Source organism: Trematomus bernacchii, unplaced genomic scaffold (genome assembly GCF_902827165.1).
Source record: "Trematomus bernacchii unplaced genomic scaffold, fTreBer1.1, whole genome shotgun sequence".
NCBI classification, from domain to species: domain Eukaryota; kingdom Metazoa; phylum Chordata; class Actinopteri; order Perciformes; family Nototheniidae; genus Trematomus; species Trematomus bernacchii.
In genome coordinates, this window is record NW_022987801.1 from 251986 (window position 1) to 273348 (window position 21363).

General features: G+C 38.3%; 1 protein-coding gene across 1 annotated transcript; it reads left to right on the forward strand.

The window, feature by feature from the left end:
- The first annotated feature begins 10225 nt into the window (after positions 1-10225).
- Positions 10226-19828, forward strand: ovol1a (ovo-like zinc finger 1a). Its single transcript, XM_034150247.1, has 5 exons — positions 10226-10721; positions 16215-16462; positions 17033-17221; positions 18075-18219; positions 19164-19828. The coding sequence occupies exons 1-5, from the start codon at positions 10622-10624 to the stop codon at positions 19487-19489; spliced, it is 1008 nt and encodes a 335-aa protein (XP_034006138.1). The 5' UTR covers positions 10226-10621; the 3' UTR covers positions 19490-19828.
- Positions 19829-21363: the final 1535 nt, after the last annotated feature.

Sequence of the window (21363 nt, forward strand, 5' to 3'; positions counted from 1 at the left end):
GATTCATCTTTGACTTTAGACACCCCTCCCCCACCCCCTTCATCCACTGTAACAATAATTGTTTGCAACATGCACCTGGTCTCCCCTCCCTCTGGCCCCCTCCCCCCACGGGAACTCCACCTTTCTCAAAGAATATGTACACTAACACTTGAACCTGAACTCACACATGCACGTGTGCAATATGTGGTGTAATGTGTTTTTGGTCCATAACATTAAATTACAACAGGATCGTATGGTTATGAATTCATAACAAGTTAGTTATGATGTAGTTAAAACAATATTGGATGATAGTCATTTTTTGTGTGTGTTTTGGACTGAGATAACTCATGAATCAAAATGTACCCGCGAATACCATGAACGGTAACAGCTTTCGATCACAACACAATGGTTAAGTGTTTTCCTGGCTGCTTTTGTTATTGTCGTGCGAATGGATTCATTATACGGATTCGTTTTCAAAGGTTTGAATCAGATGCATTGATGAAAAGATGCAGAGTAATTATGAAGGAATGTGACAGGACGTCACAACAAACAGTGGAAACAAGCGTCATTTAAAAAACGTGACTATTTAAAGTTAAAACCTGTTGGGCGTTCCTCCAGCAGCAAACACGGACACATCTTGACTTTAGCTTTTTCAGAAAGTGTATTACATATTTTACAGAAAATACAGCTTTTGTAATTTTTCTTTTCTTAATTAATTCCTTCATTTATTTAATTTGTATTTATTTTACATATATACATATTTTGTATTCACTTATTAATTGTTTAATATCTTTTTTTTTATTTTTTTTTACATGTTTTATATATTTATTTTATAATCTTTTATTTATTTTTATTATTTATTTATTGTTTTTTAAATGTATTATTAATTTATTGATTGATTTATGTATTTAAATATTATTTTAATTCACTTTGAAATTTCTTTTAATTAATTTTAAATGTTTTAATTATTATATATTATTAATTAATTTATCTTCCCTTATTCACTATCTCCTGCACACCCAAGCTCTTCTTCAGGTCTTTAAAAAAGGTGTGTGAAACCTGATTAAACCTGATCGGGTGTGTGTGTGCACGCGCAGGAATACAAATGAAGGTGGACAGATTTCAGAAAAGCCGCTGAACCTGCGGATCGAAACCGTCTTTGTGTTGAGTGATGGTTACAACTGGAGCAGCCGGAAAACACCTTTGATCTGCTGACGTTTTGCTTTTGTGTGTAATTGATCAACAGCTTCTGATATTAAAGGCCGTAACCATGGAGTCAACATTGGGGACCAAAAATTCAATCAACATTTGAATACTAATTTCCTGCCATTCTAAAGGAAAATATATAAAAAATTCACTAACACATGGGATACTTTAAAACCTGTCAAACCCCATGCCCCCGCCCGTGGAGGCAAACAACGACAATATTCACGAAACTGTGTCTCAGGCATGGGCGTAGGAAGCATCCTCAATGTGGGTAGGACAATTTGACGGGGGGTGTGGGCAGGTGGCTCCTCTAGGGGGGTCCGGGGGCATGCTGAAGATTTTATTTTAAATGTTGAAGTTAAAAGCATCAGTCTGGTGCACTTCGAGAGCAAAATGAAGAGATCTATGGATACCTCTCTCAACACCCATATGAAACTGAACTGTAAACAGATTTTCTTTGACTTTATGCATATTTTACAAATCACTCCCCTAGCTACTATTCCTGAAAAGTTTGGTTTTAACATCAGAACTACACGTTATTTACACAAAGAAGCTAAACCGGAGGGTTCATTAACATTACCATTACTAACTAGAAAAAGATACCAGAACTGATGGAGGGCAAATTAAAACATGACTGACCTGCTGCTTGGAGCATCAACGCTAACTGAAGCTGGACTCGGACGTGCGACAGCAAAATACACCCCCCGGGTACAAAATAAAGGTTTGCATAAACAAACAAAGGCGGAACCAATTTACATACGAAAAGAATATATCATTTTGGTGAAGTTCACAATAACAGAAAATAAAGATTTTCAAGTATACAAATAGCCAAAATAAAAAAGTCATAGAATAGCATTTTTTAATTTAATTTTTTATATCAGTTAGGCTATATATTGGGGGGGGGGGGGACATTTTGAGCGTATCTGAATATTGGGTGGCATGTCCCCCCCCCAATGTATACGGCCCTGTATTAAAGTACAATTAAGGAGATCAACACAAAAATAAAGTGACGTGATTCAAAACAGACGGAGAGGTGAGTAGCGTCATCAAACAGGAAATGATTCATAAATAAATAAAAACAAGTATTGTCTTACAAGTATTAGGTTTATGGAATCATAACCTGTACCTTTAATCTAAATGTATTTGTTATATATGTCTACTCTATGCAATTTGTTGTTGTTGTTATGTCTTTTACTGGTAGCCTAATTGTATTCTGTGTGATATCAATCTTCTGTGAAATGTCTATGTGAAGCACTTTGAACTGCACTTCAATCAGGAGAGACGGTTTTGAATAATTTAAACATAAACATAATTTTAAAAATCAAAAATATGCTATGTAAGTTTCTTCCTGTATTTAAATAAATAAATAAATAACCTTTTATTATTCTAAATATTTCTTATCTTGGTTTTATTCAAGAAACGCTCTGATAAACTTACAGAAAATATTTGAAATGACTGATTTAGTTTAAAAGCATCAATAGTTTCACATTTGCTGACACCAAAAAGTGTCTAAAGGTTTATTATTGACATGTAAATCACAATCAGAATGAAGTTTATGGCCAGGTACGTTTACACATACAGTAGAAGGAATTTGCTTTGGTATCTGATGGTGTGAACATAAACAACCTAAACAAATAAGTTGCAAAGTACATAATAAAAAAGAGAAAAAAAGAAATATATATAAGGATAATAAAAAATAAGTATCTTCAAGAAACAATTTAGCATTAAAAAAGGATGCTAAAGACAATACGAGTGCTGCTATCAATCAGAAGGATATTATATGTCTGTTTTCAAGACTACAACTTGTTGCCCTGCAGGTTTAAAGCACCTGGAGCCGTGTCACGTTTTTTTTAAAAGGCTTCAGACGCATGTTACATAACTGAGTTTGAGGATAAGAATCAGAATACTTCATTTATCCAGGGGGAAGATGTTAAAGTAAAAACGTGCAAACAAATCATAACAAATCAAATATAATAAAAGTAAATATATGACCATCTGAAGTTGTGCAAGACATGTGCACAACTAACTATCTATCGATTGTTGTACTACAATATATAACATGATATATAATTGGGACGTTATGAGCTTCTCCTCTTGTTTTTTTTAAGGTTAAATATCGAGTTCTCTCTTCTTTTCTCAGCCTGCATTATGAACTATTTTGATATGCATTAGTTTCTCAGCAATGGGTGTACGAACTGGCCTAGTAGCATACCAATGTGTGTGTAGTATGTTTGGGAGGCGTGTAGTGCAGTGGGTTGAGCGTTGGTGTTCAGATCAAGAGGTCACAGGTTCTAACCCCACTGCAGTCAGCATGTCGTTGTGTCCCTGAGACACTTCACCCCAAATTGCTCCTGTGGGGATTGCCCACAGTATTGAGTATATAAGTCGCTTTGGATAAAAGCATCTAACAAGTGACATGTGATGTAATGTAGTATCTCTTCATATTTACTCATGTAAACACTGTCTGGTGTGTGTGTGTTATGCATCTGGATTTAAAACAGCTGGTAGTTACTTTTTAGTGCATTTTGAAGCCCATCTACTCGAGTAAAGAAGTTTAGTCAGTACTTCTACTTTTAAACACGAGTATATGTACTTCTACTTGAGTAAATGATGTGTGTACTTTCCCATCTCTGGTGAAGTGTCCGAGGGGTTTTGAGGATCAGGTTGAACTGGAGAGTGTTTCATCATGTGTGAGACAGCTTCAGGGTGGATGCAAAAATATCCCCTTCTATTGATAACAAACATCTGAAGACTGTTTTGGTGACGCCGTAAATGCTTGAGGTTAAAGAGGATAATAGTGCGGATGACAGTTAGGAAGGAGGAGGGTAGTTCATCTGCCCAAACTACACACCTGTAGCCGTGTCACCGTTTTTTTTAAAGGCTTCAGACTGATGTTACATAACTGAGCTTGACAGTTTAATTTGAGCTGCCCTGTCTTAAAGCCGTCAAAGGTCAGCTGACGAGTCTTTTAATGAGTCGTTCAGCTCTAATATCAGGTTCTTCCTCACCATGCATCTCAGTGCTTTTACCACTCTAATTTATTTATTTGTGTCTACTTTTTACTGCAGTGAGAGTTGCCAAAGAAATGTCGTTGTGCTTTGTATGATGACAATAAAGATATAATATATTCTATTCTATTCTATCTGATCCTTTCCCCCTCTTAGCTTCCTTTGCAAGCTCTTGCTCTCATCTTTTTTCCGACAAGAATCATTCATTAAATCCAGATGCATAACACACACTCCAGACAGTGTTTACATGAGTACATATTATTGTATTATTATTGTGATTGTAGTAATGTGTTTTTTATTACATGTACAGCACTTTGGCTCGACCAAAAATCGCTTTTAAATGTGCTTTATAAATAAAACTTGATTTGATTTGATATTAACTGTATTTCTGACACTACACACATTGGTATGCTACCGGACCAGTGTGTACACCCATTGCTGAGAAACTAATGCATATCTAAATAGTTCATAATGCAGGCTGAGCTAATAACATAACATTCAAGGAGATAGGTAAGAAGAGAAATCGACATTTAACTATTAAAAAACAAGAGGAGAAGCTCAAAACGGCCCAATTTATACCATAATATACATGTTATATATTGCAGTACAACAATAGATTTACATTTAGGACAATCTGCACATTGACTACTTTTACTGTCGCTACTTTAACTATATTTTGATGATAATACTTTTCTACTTTTACTTGAGTAAAACATTTTTAATGCAGGACTTTTAACAGATTATTCCATTCTGGTACTTCTACTTTTACTCAAGTACAAGTTCTGAGTACTTCTACTTTTACTCAAGTACAAGATCTGAGTACTTCTTCTTTTACTCAAGTACAAGATCTAAGTACTTCTACTTTTACTCAAGTACAAGATCTGAGTACTTCTACTTTTACTCAAGTACCAGATCCGAGTACTTCTACTTTTACTCAAGTACAAGATCTGAGTACTTCTACTTTTACTCAAGTACAAGATCTGAGTACTTCTTCTTTTACTCAAGTACAAGATCTGAGTACTTCTACTTTTACTCAAGTACAAGATCTGAGTACTTCTTCTTTTACTCAAGTACAAGATCTGAGTACTTCTACTTTTACTCAAGTACCAGATCTGAGTACTTCTACTTTTACTCAAGTACCAGATCCGAGTACTTCTACTTTTACTGTCGCTACTTTAATTATATTTTGATGATAATACTTTTCTACTTTAGCTTGAGTAACATTTTGAATGCAGGACTTTTACTGTAACAGAGTATTCCTACACTCTGGTATTTCTACTTTTACTCAAGTACAAGATCTGAGTACTTCTACTTTCTACTTCTCCCACCTCTGCATACTACATCTACTGCAAATTCTTTAGTTATTCTATATATAACTTCTGTATATTACTGCATTGTGTTGCCTCTACAATGACAGTACATTGATCCATCAGCTGATTTAACTTAAAGCCCCGCAATAAATCTGTGTTCCTTTACTGAGGAGGAAGTAGAGATGGCAGATCAATAACAGTGAAGTGCAGAGGTGGGAAGTAGTGGAGTACAAGTACTTTGTTACTGTACTTAAGTACATTTTTCTGGTATCAGTACTTTACTCCACTACTTATTTTTCTGACGACTTTCTACTTCTTACATGTTGAACACAAATACCTGTACTTTCTACTTCTTACATTTTGAACACAAATACCTGTACTTTCTACTTCTTACATTTTGAACACAAATACCTGTACTTTCTACTTCTTACATGTTGAACCCAATACCTGTACTTTCTACTTCTTACATGTTGAACCCAAATACCTGTACTTTCTACTTCTTACATTTTGAACACAAATACCTGTACTTTCTACTTCTTACATGTTGAACACAAATACCTGTACTTTCTACTTCTTACATGTTGAACCCAAATACCTGTACTTTCTACTTCTTACATGTTGAACACAAACACCTGTACTTTCTACTTCTTACATTTTGAACACAAATACCTGTACTTTCTACTTCTTACATGTTGAACACAAATACCTGTACTTTCTACTTCTTACATTTTGAACACAAATACCTGTACTTTCTACTTCTTACATTTTGAACACAAATACCTGTACTTTCTACTTCTTACATTTTGAACCCAAATACCTGTACTTTCTACTTCTTACATGTTGAACCCAAATACCTGTACTTTCTACTTCTTACATTTTGAACACAAATACCTGTACTTTCTACTTCTTACATGTTGAACCCAAATACCTGTACTTTCTACTTCTTACATGTTGAACACAAACACCTGTACTTTCTACTTCTTACATTTTGAACACAAATACCTGTACTTTCTACTTCTTACATGTTGAACACAAATACCTGTACTTTCTACTTCTTACATGTTGAACACAAATACCTGTACTTTCTACTTCTTACATGTTGAACTCAAATACCTGTACTTTCTACTTCTTACATGTTGAACACAAATACCTGTACTTTCTACTTCTCACATGTTGAACACAAATACCTGTACTTTCTACTTCTTACATGTTGAACACAAATACCTGTACTTTCTACTTCTTACATGTTGAACACAAATACCTGTACTTTCTACTTCTTACATGTTGAACACAAATACCTGTACTTTCTACTTCTTACATTTTGAACACAAATACCTGTACTTTCTACTTCTTACATGTTGAACACAAATACCTGTACTTTCTACTTCTCACATTTCCCAAACAGGCTGGTTCCTTTAGTTTGAATGTGTGTTTGGTGGCGTGATCATTATTCTTTAGAGTCATTGCGTGCCTATTGATTTGAACACGATCCGTGTATCCATCATTTCCTGGTCTTCTCTAAAGAAGAGGGACCAATGAAAACGTTGTCATGTTGCCGTTGTTCAGCATGGAAACATTCATTAGCTAACAATGACATTATTGTTCTATTAATATAAAGGGAGGTCAGGTACTCTTTAAAACAGCTGCTCGTTATGGGTACTTTTTACTTAAGTACATTTCAAAGCCCATACTTTTACTTGAGTTAAGAAGTTTAGTCAGTACTTCTACTTTTACCAGAGTATTTTTAAACACGAGTATCTGTACTTCCACTTGAGCAAAGTGTACTTTCCCGTCTCTGGTGAAGTGTCCGAGGGGTTTTGAGGATCAGGTTGAACTGGAGAGTGTTTCATCTTTACCTGATGTACCTGTGTGCTGAGTAGCTTTAGGGTGAAGGTAAAAATAAGCTCTTCTATTGATAATAAACATCTGACGTCTGTTTTGGTGACGCCGTAAATGCTTGAGGTTAAAGAGGATAATAGAGTATATAATAGTGCGGATGACAGTTAGGAAGGAGCAGTAGTTAATCCGCCCAAACTACTCCGACAACATACCGCTCATTCATCCGCCACTCCTCTTCTTCACTCGACATAAAGCTGCATGCTTCTGTTCCAGGTGTGTCCGTGCTATTTTAGATTTTGTTTATCTTGCACATGCAAATGGGAAACTCTGCACAGCTCCTTCGCTCAGGGACGCCCGGCCTATAGAGAGAGGAGTACACACAAAACACCGAGAGACTTTGAATACTCTGAACAAAAGGCAAAAACAACAATCTCTGCCAGCGTTAGAGGAACCAAACGGCCAGGATAAAGGCCTCAGAAAATAAATATCACGCAGAATATTATATTTGCATGTCACTGAAGTCGAAGTAAGGCAAGGCAAGTTTATTTATATGGCATATTTAGACAACAAGCCAGTAAAAATGCTTTACAAAAACATATTGAGAGATTAAAACATGATGCAAAAGAAACATTTTATACAGTTATCTTTAGATATAGGGGGAAATAGCTATTAAAAGTCAAAAGAACAAGTTAAAATAGAACAGATGTCAAATACAAGTATAAAAGTTACAGTGCAGTGTTTGTTATGAATAGGTATATTTTTTATTTAAAGAAGTGAGAGTTGCAGCTTTTTAGGAGTTTGTTCCACATAGAGGATAATAATGAGTTTGTAAATGTTGACATTTTGAAAAGCATTGTATTTAATTTCCCTGTATCTAGTTGACCATCATGATAACATGTTCATTTCTCTATTTGGTAAACAAACAGGTGTGTGTGTGTGTGTGTGTGTGTGTGTGTGTGTGTGTGTGTGTGTGTGTGTGTGTGCGTGCGTGCGTGCGTGCGTGCGTGTGTGCGTGTGCGTGTGCATGTGCGTGTGTGTGTGTGTGTGTGTGTGTGTGTGTGTGTGTGTGTGTGTGTGTGTGTGTGTGTGTGTGTGTGTGTGTGTGCCTTGTTAATTACAAAGACAGGAGAACAGTGGGAGAGCAGCAGGAGGTTGTAAACACTCAGCAGGGAGTCACAGTGATCTCTGAATGACTCATTTACATCCTAACAGGCCTGTATTAGTACTTTCAGCTCTGATATTACACTACAAATAAATAAATAAAGTACTCTGCTGTTGAACTGCAGTATCACAAAACATACAAGAATCAGTAGCATTGTCTGGTAGTGTGTAAACTTGTAAAATCTGGTTTTTCTTGTCTTTGCAAAAGCCAAAGGACCTGAAAGAAAAGTACAAATATTGATAACAATGACCATAAGATCAAATAGCAAAGACAGACCCAAACTCCCCTGAGGATATGTGTACAAATACATAATTTACACCAGAAAAAACACATATAGTACTATATAACTTCATACAGGTATTAGAGCGTTTTCTGTTTGCTCAAATATCCCTTTTGCTTTGTAAACTATTTGATGTGGTCTTGTATTTCATTGTTGGTCTAAAACTGCAAGAGTGTGTTTCAGAAAAGGTAGTTTTTTTCTTAAAATGAGCAGAGGACACATTACTGTTTCCTATCAGGTGGCATTACTTCTACATTGGGATACTTATTCGGTTACTGGTGACACTTTATTACAGGTACTGGTAACGGAATATCATTTTTAAACCATCGCTCTCAATCCAGGGGGGCTTATTTTTTTGCTAGATGGGGTTAAAAATAATTCACTTTTGACTGCTGTTGTCATCCAGTGTTAATAACCAAATGATGTGTAGCTGTTTTTACCTGTGCAGTATTCCTTGCATTGTAAGGTGTCATTGGGTGTCTCAAAAGGTGCCATTTAGATAGATAGATAGATAGATCGTACTTTATTGATCCCAAATTGGGAAATTGTTTTTGTTACAGCAGCATAAAAGGCATACTTTTGTTATTGTTACTTTTGTTATTGTTACTTCAGACTTTTATGAACAAATACGTTACAAATGAACAATAGTAAGAACAGTTTTCCTAAAATTGAGCGTTTTCTGTTTGCTCATATATCACTTTTGCTTTGTAAACTATTTTATGTGGTCTTACATGTCATTGTTGGTCTATTACCTGCTAGAGTGACACACATTCATTTTGTATTGTTACTTAAGACTTATATGAACCCATACGTTAAAAAATGACATGATCAAAGTCAAAGTCAACTTTATTGTCAATCTTTCAGTTTGTGTGTACAGACAGAGAGATCCAAATACTGTTTCCCACAATCCCGAATACAAAAACAAATATATATAAAAATAGGTATAAAAATACCTATATACACAATCAACAGACACATTTGCACATATGCACACACACAACAGTCATTATACAAAATAACAGTCACTTCAATATCTTTGAGAAATGTACTGTACATTAGTGCAAGACTGTCCGTAGCAGCGTAAAAAGTGTAAACAACATGATGTGTGCCAGCTTGTTGTGTCCTCTCCTTCGTCACCCATTTCCTAAAAGTATTCCCCGTCATATGCACTGTTCCCCACACCTTACAGCAGAATGGAGAAGAGGTGGAGAGAGAGAGAGAGAGAGAGAGAGAGAGAGAGAGAGAGAGAGAGAGAGAGAGAGAGAGAGAGAGAGAGAGAGAGAGAGAGAGAGAGAGAGGAGGGAGGGTAAACCGGTCCGACAGGTAAACGGAGGCCGAGCCCAGACTCTCCCTGGTTTGTTGTCACCGTTATTTCTGACGCGCATGCGCGGTGGCGCCCGTTTCCTGCTTTTTCAAAAGAGTACCTGTGCTGCTGCTTTTCGACCCACCTCCGTCGGCTGTGTGTGTGTGTGTGTGATCAGGATACAATACACCGTTTTTTTCTCACCCACGCACACACACTCCCGTTATTCCAGTCGCTGTGGGAGAAATTCGTCTTTACCTGTCCGACTGCACACCTGAGCGGACTCACCTGTCCGACCAATGCTCGTGTTGTTTAAGTACAGGAAACAAATACGTTTAAAGGAAAGGTGTGCTACTGAAAAAAAAAGGTGATTAAAAAACGACTTGCGAAACGAGAAGAAAGGTGCAAAGAGGAAGAAGATTGGATCGACACCTTCCATTTTTTTTTCTTCCAACTTTGGAGTTTCCTGCTTTTGTAACTTTTGTAACACTTCTTCAAACATTCCCAAAAAGACTCCCAGAGTGTTAATTAAACATGCCGAGGGCCTTTCTGGTGAAGAAAGCCAATGTTTCTCCGGGAAAGCGGAGCTGGGGCGAGCTCCCTGACTATGATCGAGGCGACGTCTACATCCCAGGTGAGTCCACGCTGCTGGAATGAGACATATCTGCTGGTTTAAAGCAAGAAAAACGCATATTTGGGTGCTTTTTAGGCACGGGTTTGTTGGTTTCTAACGGGTTTGGACACACTAGGAATGTGTGTGTAGATGAAGAGGGGGTCTGGTTGTGATTGTAACGGGGAGGCTGCTCTCCGGGGACACCGAATAACGGGAAACACAGCGGGCCGTGAACTACACACTCTCCTGAGTGTATTTCCTGAAGTGAAGTTGCGTATGTTTAACTTTAGGCATATTTAACCCTAATTTTAAACTTTTATCCGCGTCAAAACATCATGTTAAACCTCACTGAATCCACTTTAAAGTATTGAATTATTTACACATATACATAGTTATTGTTTAAGCTCTTATAAAACGTGTTATGTCACCACAAAAGCATGCATGTTTGCTTTTCTGTTTTCATATCTGTCATTGTGTGGCTATCACAAGGCCCGTTGCTTTTCACACATCGACCTTCAACCCCTGATTACAGCTGAGCCCTGCATCCACTCACCTATATATAAAGCTCATATATAGACTTTAGGTAAAGAAAAACGAGTTCATTACTGTTTGTTTATTATAAAAGTATCTGTAATGCCATGTAGGGTTAAGTTATTTCTCCACGAATTGGTCGTTTTGGTCCACTAAGTCATTTTCTATTGTTTTTTCATGCTGAATGGCTTTTTTCAAGCAACTTATGGGCACATTTCGGGCCATAACAAACTTTAAAGTCGTTTTCGTCTAATAATGAGTTAGTTGTATGGCTTTTTTCATCCTTAATGGCGTATTTTATGTTATTTATGGGCATATTTCTCATAAAAACAAACCCTAAAGTGGTGCGTTTGCTTGTCTTTGAGTTTTACATGGTGATTCAATCAACTAATTTACGATATTGTGTGTGTTAATAGAGAAGAATGTATGTTATATGACGTCCCAAGTGTCATTTAAGAAGCACATTTCTGCTAAAAACAAACTTTAAAGTGGTGCGTTTGCTTAATTCTTATTGGAGTTTTAGGTTAAATCAACTAAAGTGTTAATAGAGAAGTCTTCCCAGGTTGTTTGGTTTACCACTCGTTTGGATCTCATTGCGGCCCTCAGGGAATAACGTTTTTCTAAATTGGGTGCCTCAGCAGAAACATAACAAGAGCTGACATGTTTGTAACTGTCAATCTGAGTTTGGCGTCTTTAGCTTAGTTTCGCTGTTTACACCGTTATTTAAATGACAAATAAATGAAGCCCACCTGTGTCCCAACTACTCCGCTCGAGAACAATCTCCATTGTTGCCATCGGAGGGTTTTTTATTGTAAGATCACGTCGGTTTCAGATAACAAATAACGGACTACACCCTAAACCTCTCCCTCTCTTTCTTTCTCCCCCTCCCCCCTCTCTCCCTGTCTCTTTGCCTCCACATCTCATCACCGTTAACTTGTAATCATTGACTTTTACATCCTCTCTGGTGTTTGCACCCGGAACATTTTTAAAGAACTGTACCTACTGCAGCTACTTTTCAAGGGGGTTTCAATAAAAAAAGAACCATGCCAAAAAATATATATCGCAATGGATGCATGAGGGTATTTCTGGATTCTAACTTTACGCACCGAAAATAAACGGTTAACTATTCTTAGAGCCACGTTTACTTACTTAACTCGATTGATTTCTGTTAACTGTTTTTTTATACCGTTGTTGAACCAGTTTACACGCAAAACATGAGAATCAAATAATATTTTTCTTAAAAATATCTATAGTTTGAACACAATACAGATGCATTTCAGTGCGTAATTACGCATAACTAAGACTCCACTCAAAGCACCGAAACTGTCTCACCCTTAGTTCTCGGTATGTGCCGTTACTTGACGTACCTGCCTGGCGTGTGTGCGGTGACTTAAGGACACACACACACACACACACACACACACACACACACACACACACACACACACACACACACACACACACACACACTCAGAGGTATGATAATTGCAGTCAGAAACAGGCTTGTTGAATACTTTTATGGTTTGCCAGATGCCATCAGTTTCAAAACGTTTGTGTGGGTGTGTTTGTGTTTGTGTGGGGTTTATTTGTATCTCCTAATCCACAACCATGTGCCGGGGCCTGTTTCTGAAGAATCATCAGTCTGAAATCAACCACTAACTCAAACACACATACCAGGTGTATTACCTGTGATTTCAACATTAGTCAGAATATTTTTTGTTTAATTAAGAACGAAGGAGAAAAAAGAAAAGCTAATTTAAATACACGAGGAAAATTAAAAAGGTACAGAAAAGTTATTAACATCACTGTCATTAATGCATGTGAATCTCAGTACAGGTTTTTAAAGATAGTATTAAAACGTTATCTGTTTGGGATCATCAGGGCTTCAGTGATTTAAAAAAAAAAACAATAACATTTGAACATAAAATAGTTAATGAGGCCATGCATATAATATATACATTTTTAGTAAACAGAAGACCAGTGATAATGCCTCAATATCACAAAACAAAGGGGTCATTTGAAATATGTATTTATATTGTATGTATGTATTTTGTACAGTTCAAAATAGATTTGTAATTTTCGGTCAGATTTCCACTGCATAGCATAAACACATTTTTGAAAAAGATCCTGTGAATGTGTTTCAAAAAAGGAATAGTTTGACATTTTAGGCCCATTCGTTCATTTGAGAGGTTTGATACCACTGAAATGTATTTATTTTGTTAAAGATCAAGCTACGGTTAGCCTAGCTTAGCATAAAGGAACAGTCAGCCAGCTGTTACAAGTTGTTATGCTAAGCTAACTAGCTCCTGGCTTCATATTTCACAATGAGAGTGATATAGATCTTCTCATTACATTTTTGAAAAGAAGGCAAATATTTAGTTTAACATGAACATAGTCCCAGTCCCATTCTATCCTGAGGCTGTACACACACACACACACACACACACACACACACACACACACACACACACACACACACACACACACACACACACACACACACACACACACACACACACACACACACACACACACACACACACACACACACACACACACACACACACACACACACACACACACACACACACACACACACTCTCTCTGTCTCGATAAAGAAACTTTCGTTGGTGTTTCGAACCCCATCACCCTACCTTCCAAATGCACACACACACACTCTTACAGAAGCACACACACACATTTCATTCATAGGTGAGGGGGAAGGAGGGGAGGACAAACAATACAAGATGAGATTAAATGTCCGGCCAGCAGCCGTCTCCACAGAAACACACAGAGGAACTAAGACAGATTTAAAGTGGTTAATTATCACTTAAACAGTTCGTAACTAAAATAAACTGATCTGGTTTCCATAAAGTATGTTTACCTGACGAGACATGGATCATTTCTTGTAGGACACACAGCTATTAAGACTTACTTTATTATAATAACAAGGCCCAATAAACTTTTGATATTAGCTGTTTTCCAGCTTTGCATTCGGTAATATTTTATCCGTTATGTTTGTAAAGTTAAGAATATGCCTGGATCCAGTTACACTTCCTGATAAATGGTTGAGTTACAACATGGTGTTTTGTTTCATCTACACAGCAATACACTTTGATAACTTTGTGTGTATATTCTGTTAGCTTAATCTTAATTGCCACAGTAAGAATTTCCATGTGAGGATAAAGACTTTAGTGTCTTGTCACATAGATCTGTCCGAATCCCGTTACCTCGGCTGCTCTCAGATCAGTTTTATGTCCCTCCATCTCGACAGCTCTCTGTATGACTCCATTTGCATCTGTATTTGAGTTTTATCTGATGGAGGCCGTGCAGAGGCAACTGATTGGTTGTCTGTTCAGAGCTCAGCCACACCTGCCACACACACACATACACAAAGACACGCACGCACACCTGTCTATTTGAGTGTCAAAGGTTTCTATGAACCTAAATCCCTCTCTGTCTCCTTATCTAAAAAGTTATTTTTTTTAATATATTGTACGCACGCACGCACGCACGCACACACACACACCCTGCGGAGGTGGATTGTTTGAGGAAGGTACAGAGCTGGTGCTGCAAGACTGTCTGGTCAAACGAGTCTAACTGTTGTGTGTGTGTGTGTGTGTGTGTGTGTGGTGTGTGTGTGTGGTGTTGTGTGTGTGTGTGTGTGTGGTGTGTGTGTGTGTGTGTGTGTGTGTGTGTGTGTGTGTGTGTGTGTGTGTGTGTGTGTGTGTGTGTGTGTGGTGTGTGTGTGTGTGTGTGTGTGTGTGTGTGTGTGTGTGTGTGTGTGTGTGTGTGTGTGTGTGTGTGGTGTGTGTGTGTGTGTGTGTGGTGTGTGTGTGTGTGTGTGTGTGTGTGTGTGTGTGTGTGTGTGTGTGTGTGTGTGTGTGTGTGTGGTGTGTGTGTGTGTGTGTGTGTGTGTGTGTGTGTGTGTGTGTGTGTGTGTGTGTGTGTGTGTGTGTGTGTGTGTGTGTGTGTGTGTGTGTGTGTGTGTGTGTGTACATGTGTGTGTGTGTGTGTGTGTGTACATGTGTGTGTGTGTGTGTACATGTGTACATGTGTGTGTGTGTGTGTGTGTACATGTGTGTGTGTACATGTGTGTACGTGTGTGTGTGTGTGTACATGTGTACGTGTGTGTGTGTACATGTGTGTGTGTGTACATGTGTGTACATGTGTGAGTGCATGCCAAATGACTTGCACAAAACAATACGCCGAACGTGTGCACACCCACACCCAAACACACATATATTTAGCTCTGTGTGTTTGCTAATTGAGGGATTGTGCAAATATGAAGCCGGCTGCACATCATGACGTTCACTATGAAATAAATATTTACCTCGGTTTCTTTTTCCCAATCCTCTCTCCCCCTCTATTCACATTTATTAAAACCCATAGCTGTTCATGTTGTACCTTTGAACATATTCTAACTAGTGCCTTTATTATGTATTCTTTTCTCATCTAGAGAAGCCTGCACAATGTTGTTGTTCCTGAGTACGTATGATGACAATCAGAAACCTATAAATATTTCATTAAAATCTTAGGAAATTGGGTTTTGTGATGGTTGTTCCCTTTAAGAATGAAATAAAAAATAAATAAATAAAAGAAAATATTATGTAAAGATAAATTAACAAAGAAAATAAAGTAAAATGTCCATTAAAAAAAACTAAAATATAATAAAAACACAAGATTAAATAAAAAAGAATACTATGGTTCTCTCAGATTTGTATTAATGTTGTAATCTCTCAATGTATTGAATGTGACTTTGCAACGGACAGAAAGGTCATCACCAACATTGTTAATAATCTGTTACTAATCACAGTAGTTTTTAATGAAAGAAAAGTATATCTGAAGTTATTTTCTGCAGGTTAAAGAGGAGACTTTCTTTGTACTGTTTCTGATTTTATGTAAAGCGTCTGAGCACCAGGAAAAGCGCTATACAAATGTAATCTATTATTATAATCTGACTCTCTCTCTCTCTCCCTCCAGTCCACAGGTTCCCTCCCTCCTTCCTGGTGGAGGTGGAAGCGAGTCCCGCCGAGGCCTTGCCGCTCTGCCTCACCAAACACTCTCTCTCCGACACACACACACACCTCTCCGACACACACACACATCTCTCTGACACACACACACACGCCGAGCTGCCGTCCAGCACCGCTCTGGGCCGACATCCGGAGCAGTGCACCGACATCAGGAGGAGAGCTCAGGGGTCACCGTACATACGCTCCAAAATCAAGGTGAGGACACAAGGGGGTGAGGACACAAGGGGGTGAGGACACCAGGGGGGAGAGGACACGAGGGGGAGAGGACACCAGGGGGAAGGACACAAGGGGTGAGGACACAAGGGCAGAGGACACAAGGAGGGAGGACACAAGGGGGGAGGACACAAGGGGAGAGGACACAAGGGGGGGAGGACACAAGGGGTGAGGAAACAAGGGGGGAGGACACAAGGGGTGAGGACACAAGGGGAGAGAACACAAGGGGGGAGGACACAAGGGGTGAGAACACAAGGAGGAAGGACACAAGGGGTGAGGACACAAGTGGAGAGATTATGTTAAAGACTCTTTTTAATACATACTTTGTGGATATGAGAGAGAAAAAAATGACATACAGTTTTTGTTTTAGTAGTTTTTTTCTTCTGCAAATGAACATCAGCAGCTCTTTAACTGTGCACAAGGGGTGAGGACACAAGGGGTGAGGACACAAGGGGTGAGGACACAAGGGGTGAGGACACAAGGGGTGACGAGTGACGACACAATGCTACATTAAGGGTTAATAACCCATATTTCTCCCTCTCTTCTCCCCAGGTGACTACAGGTGAGCTTCCTCCCGATCCCTCTCTCCTTCCTCTCTCTGTTCCCGCCCCTCCATCCCTCACTCCCAACGCCACGGTGATGCCCGTTGCCTTGACGGCGACCTCTGACCCCATGGAAGCGGTCTCCATGGTGACCAGGTCGACAGGTCAGAGCTCCCCGACGGCGCAGTACATGTGCCAGGTGTGTAGTATTTTTGATTCATTCAAAGATTCAAGTTTCAAAGGTTTTATGCACAAAGATACAGTGTAGAAATGGCAATGACATTCTTCTGACCTGAGCTCCTCCAACAATGCAACATATATAATACAACACAAAATACAAAATAGTGCAAGAAGTCTATATACATGTAAATAGAATATGATATGTACAAGAACAGAGTATGAAATTAAATAATGACCTGAGCTCCTCCAACAGAATCAGAATCAGAAACAGGTTTATCACCAGGTAGGTTGACACGTACGAGGAATTTGACTTGATGTCGTGGTGCAAACATAACAGTAAAACAAAAATGTAAAACACAGATAGAGAACTATTTTAAGAACACTATAATAACATTAAAAAATATTAATTAATATAAGAAGAAATATAGCAGTATTTAAAGGTCACCTATCATGCTATTTTTAGGCAATAGCATAGGTCTCAGATATATATAAATATATAAAAAACATGTCTATGAAGTGTTTTGCTCAAAATACCAAACAGATCACCCATTCTAGCCATGCCTCATATCCCTCTATTTCACTTCCTGTTTCAAAAGTGCTGATTTGGGGTATAAAGCTTTAAAAATTGATAAAAATAAAGAAGGAGGGGGCTGAGCTCACCGACCATATTACGTCCAAAACTGTCGGGTTATTTTTTATGTATGCACCATGACACCAAGTCAAATTCCTCCTACTTGGTAATAAACCTGATTCTGATTCTGATAACATATACATGATAATTCATCAGTTTGTTGGAGTTGTGTAGCATTAATCTCTGCTGGCAGAAAATATAACCTTTTACATATATTAATTGTTGGTATTGTTGGTTGCAGATTTGCGAGAAGACCTTCCAGTACCAGCGCATGTTGAACAGACACTTGAAGTGCCACAACAACACCAAGAGACACCTGTGCAACTTCTGTGGGAAAGGCTTCAACGACACCTTCGACCTGAAGAGACACGTACGCACACACACAGGTATGAACACACACATGTTCCCGCACATAAACACAGGTATGAACACACACATGTTCCCGCACATAAACACAGGTATGAACACACACATGTTCCCTCACATAAACACAGGTATGAACACACACATGTTCCCACACATAAACACAGGTATGAACACACACATGTTCCCGCACATACACACAGGTATGAACACACACATCTTCCCACACATAAACACAGGTATGAACACACACATGTTCCCACACATAAACACAGGTATGAACACACACATGTTCCCGCACATAAACACAGGTATGAACACACACATGTTCCTGCACACACACAGGTATGAACACACATGTTCCCGCACATAAACACAGGTATGAACACACACATGTTCCCGCACACACACAGGTATGAACACACATGTTCCCGCACATAAACACAGGTATGAACACACACATGTTCCCGCACACACACAGGTATGAACACACATGTTCCCGCACATAAACACAGGTATGAACACACACTGCACATAAACACAGGACAAAATGACATTTGACTTTTTATTTATTGACTTTCATACATGTCATTTCTTTAAAAATGCGGCAAAAAAATATGTAATATAAATAATAATCATATCAAGGGTGGATCCAAAAAAATACCAATATTATATATAAAAAAATATATAGAAAATACTTTATCGTCAAGAAAAATATAATTAAAAATAACAATAACAAGCTAACTGCAAAACAGTGACATATTAAAGGGGGCTATAATACGTCCTTATAATATACTTAATGACATTTTTCCACATCTTCCTGACAGGAGTCCGTCTGTTTTTGGTTATGTAAAAGGAAAAAATAGAATAAATATAAATAATAATAATTAAAAAAAAGGCCAAAATAAATATTGAAGAAATAAATCGAATATATAGTAAATGACATTTTCCCACCTCTTCTCCACAGGAGTGCGTCCCTATAAGTGCACGCTGTGTGAAAAGGCGTTCACCCAGCGCTGCTCCCTGGAGTCTCACATGAAGAAGATCCACAGCGTGGCGCAGAAGTACGCCTACAAGGAGCGCCGCAACAAGCTGTACGTCTGCGAGGAGTGCGGCCTGACGTCAGGGTCCCAGGACGAGCTGGTCATCCACCTGAACTCACTGCACCCCGACAGCGCCTTGCTCAAGGGCAAGGCAGCGAGGATGGCAGGGGGAGGAGGAGAGGAGGAGTCTTCTCCTGGATCTCCTCATGGAGCCGAGAGCGACGATACCACTGGATCCGCTGGGCAGTAAGAGAAGAGGCGGGGAAATCATTCAACTCAGGACAAAATGGACACAAAAGTGATGAAAAAGGCGGGATGTGTATGAATGTGTTCCTGTAGGAGTGGCTAAACACATTCATCCAAATGTGTTTCTGTATATATCACGATAACATAAGTGTGACTTTAACTTATATATATTTTTACATGAGATTGTGATGGGGGGGAAAAGAAAAAGCTCATTAACATGTCAGTAATACCAACAAAAAAAGAATTCTGATTTGTATTGCATGTGAATATTTCTGGTGGGTGTCTCTGTACAGCGAGTTTTTCTATGAAAAAATACTATGTGAATTAAAGGAAGTAATATATATCTAAAGTTGTTTGTCAAGCTGTGCTTTAAAGGGGCCTTATTATTCATATTCGGCATATTAAGCAGGCAGTTATGCACCTTTTTATACGCAGAAAAAGCCAAGTGTTGATGCACTTGAACGGATTTAATCCTCCTAAATAAAAAAAAGCATCCATTTGCATATGTATTCTTACGTTTACAGGTAACGGTAAATAGGCTTTCATGCATGCGTGTGTATACATTTCCAATAAAAGTATATATAAGGCATATTTAAGAGCGTTTACCAACTTGAACTAAGCTCCCAATTGCTCAAATTAATAGGTTGTGGAACGGTAACAAGGAATATAAACCAAAAAATGCCTGCATTAAATCATCCGATTGATGACAGGAAATGTTGCTACAGGCATAACAGGTACTCCTCACATATTTAGAGGTTTAAATGATGTGTTTACAAAGGGAAATATGTAGAGTAAGGAACAATTGAACTCATGCCCTCCAAAATACATCAGTTATTGGAAAGCAAAGCTATTGGTAAAGTCTCAATGGATTATTGTTACCTTATTTTGTCATATTTCCTATGGAGTAAATGTGTCTTTAAGGCCTCAGCATTCACTGTTCATTCGAATCGTCAAATGTGAGTTAAATCTGCTCTTCAAAGTGTGTGTGTGTGTGTGTGTGTGTGTGTGTGTGTGTGTGAAAGATGTTTGAGACACACTTATCGTGAGAGAGATTTCAGGGTGAGGTTGGATTCCTGGTCTCTGTCGGGTCTTGTTGGAGGAATCCTGCAGACGCCCTTCAGCCCGAGGAAACACAGTGACAGATAACGGTCCTGCAGGTTTACAGACTCTGAGTACATTAAATGTTCTGAATAAAACCACTTCTCGGACATGACGGTATTTCTAAGTCTTATAAAACACTTAAACATTTCAAAATAATGTAGTTTTGATGTTTCTGTGGCATTTATGATCAATTTTGATGCATTAATGTGTAAAACTGGTTGTTTTGTTAAAATACCCCTTTGTTTAAGATAAGATAAGATAAGATGGAACTGTATTCATCCCCTTGGGGAAATTCACTCGTTTATAGCAGCAACAGGGTCAGAGTTAAAAACAGGATTCACACAATGTCAAAATAAAGATAAAATACAGTAAATAATAATACAAAATGTTTTTAGAAGAAAGTGATGAAGTGATAAAGTAACTGTTGAAACAAGATATCACAGTAAAACGTTGAGCATTTGAATGAACATGTTAAATATATGTAATACTTTGAGTTGCTTCAGCTTACCTGCTGGTCAGGTCAGTTTTAATTTGCCAAATCATTTTCACATATTAGGACACATACATTAAGGCAGTGTTTCTCAAAGTGGGGGGCGCACCCCCCCCTGGGGGGCGTAGAGGCATGACAGGGGGGGCGCGAGAGACCAGGAGGGAAAATGGTTTTGAAAATAATAAATAATATGATACAGTACAGTACAAGTACGTCTGGGTCTCTGTGTTTCATTCAAGCTCGGCTCTGTGTGTGAGTGGAACGAGCTATTTTGTGAGAGAGAGAGC

What these genes read in the sequence shown, in the direction of transcription:
- ovol1a (XM_034150247.1), top strand. Translation starts at nt 10,622, where the DNA reads ATGCCGAGGGCCTTTCTGGTGAAGAAAGCCAATGTTTCTCCGGGAAAG. An exon ending in AGGCGACGTCTACATCCCAG is followed by an intron (nt 10,722 to 16,214) that starts GTGAGTCCACGC and finishes CTCTCCCTCCAG; the next exon opens with TCCACAGGTTCCCTCCCTCC. An exon ending in ACACGTACGCACACACACAG is followed by an intron (nt 18,220 to 19,163) that starts GTATGAACACAC and finishes TCTTCTCCACAG; the next exon opens with GAGTGCGTCCCTATAAGTGC.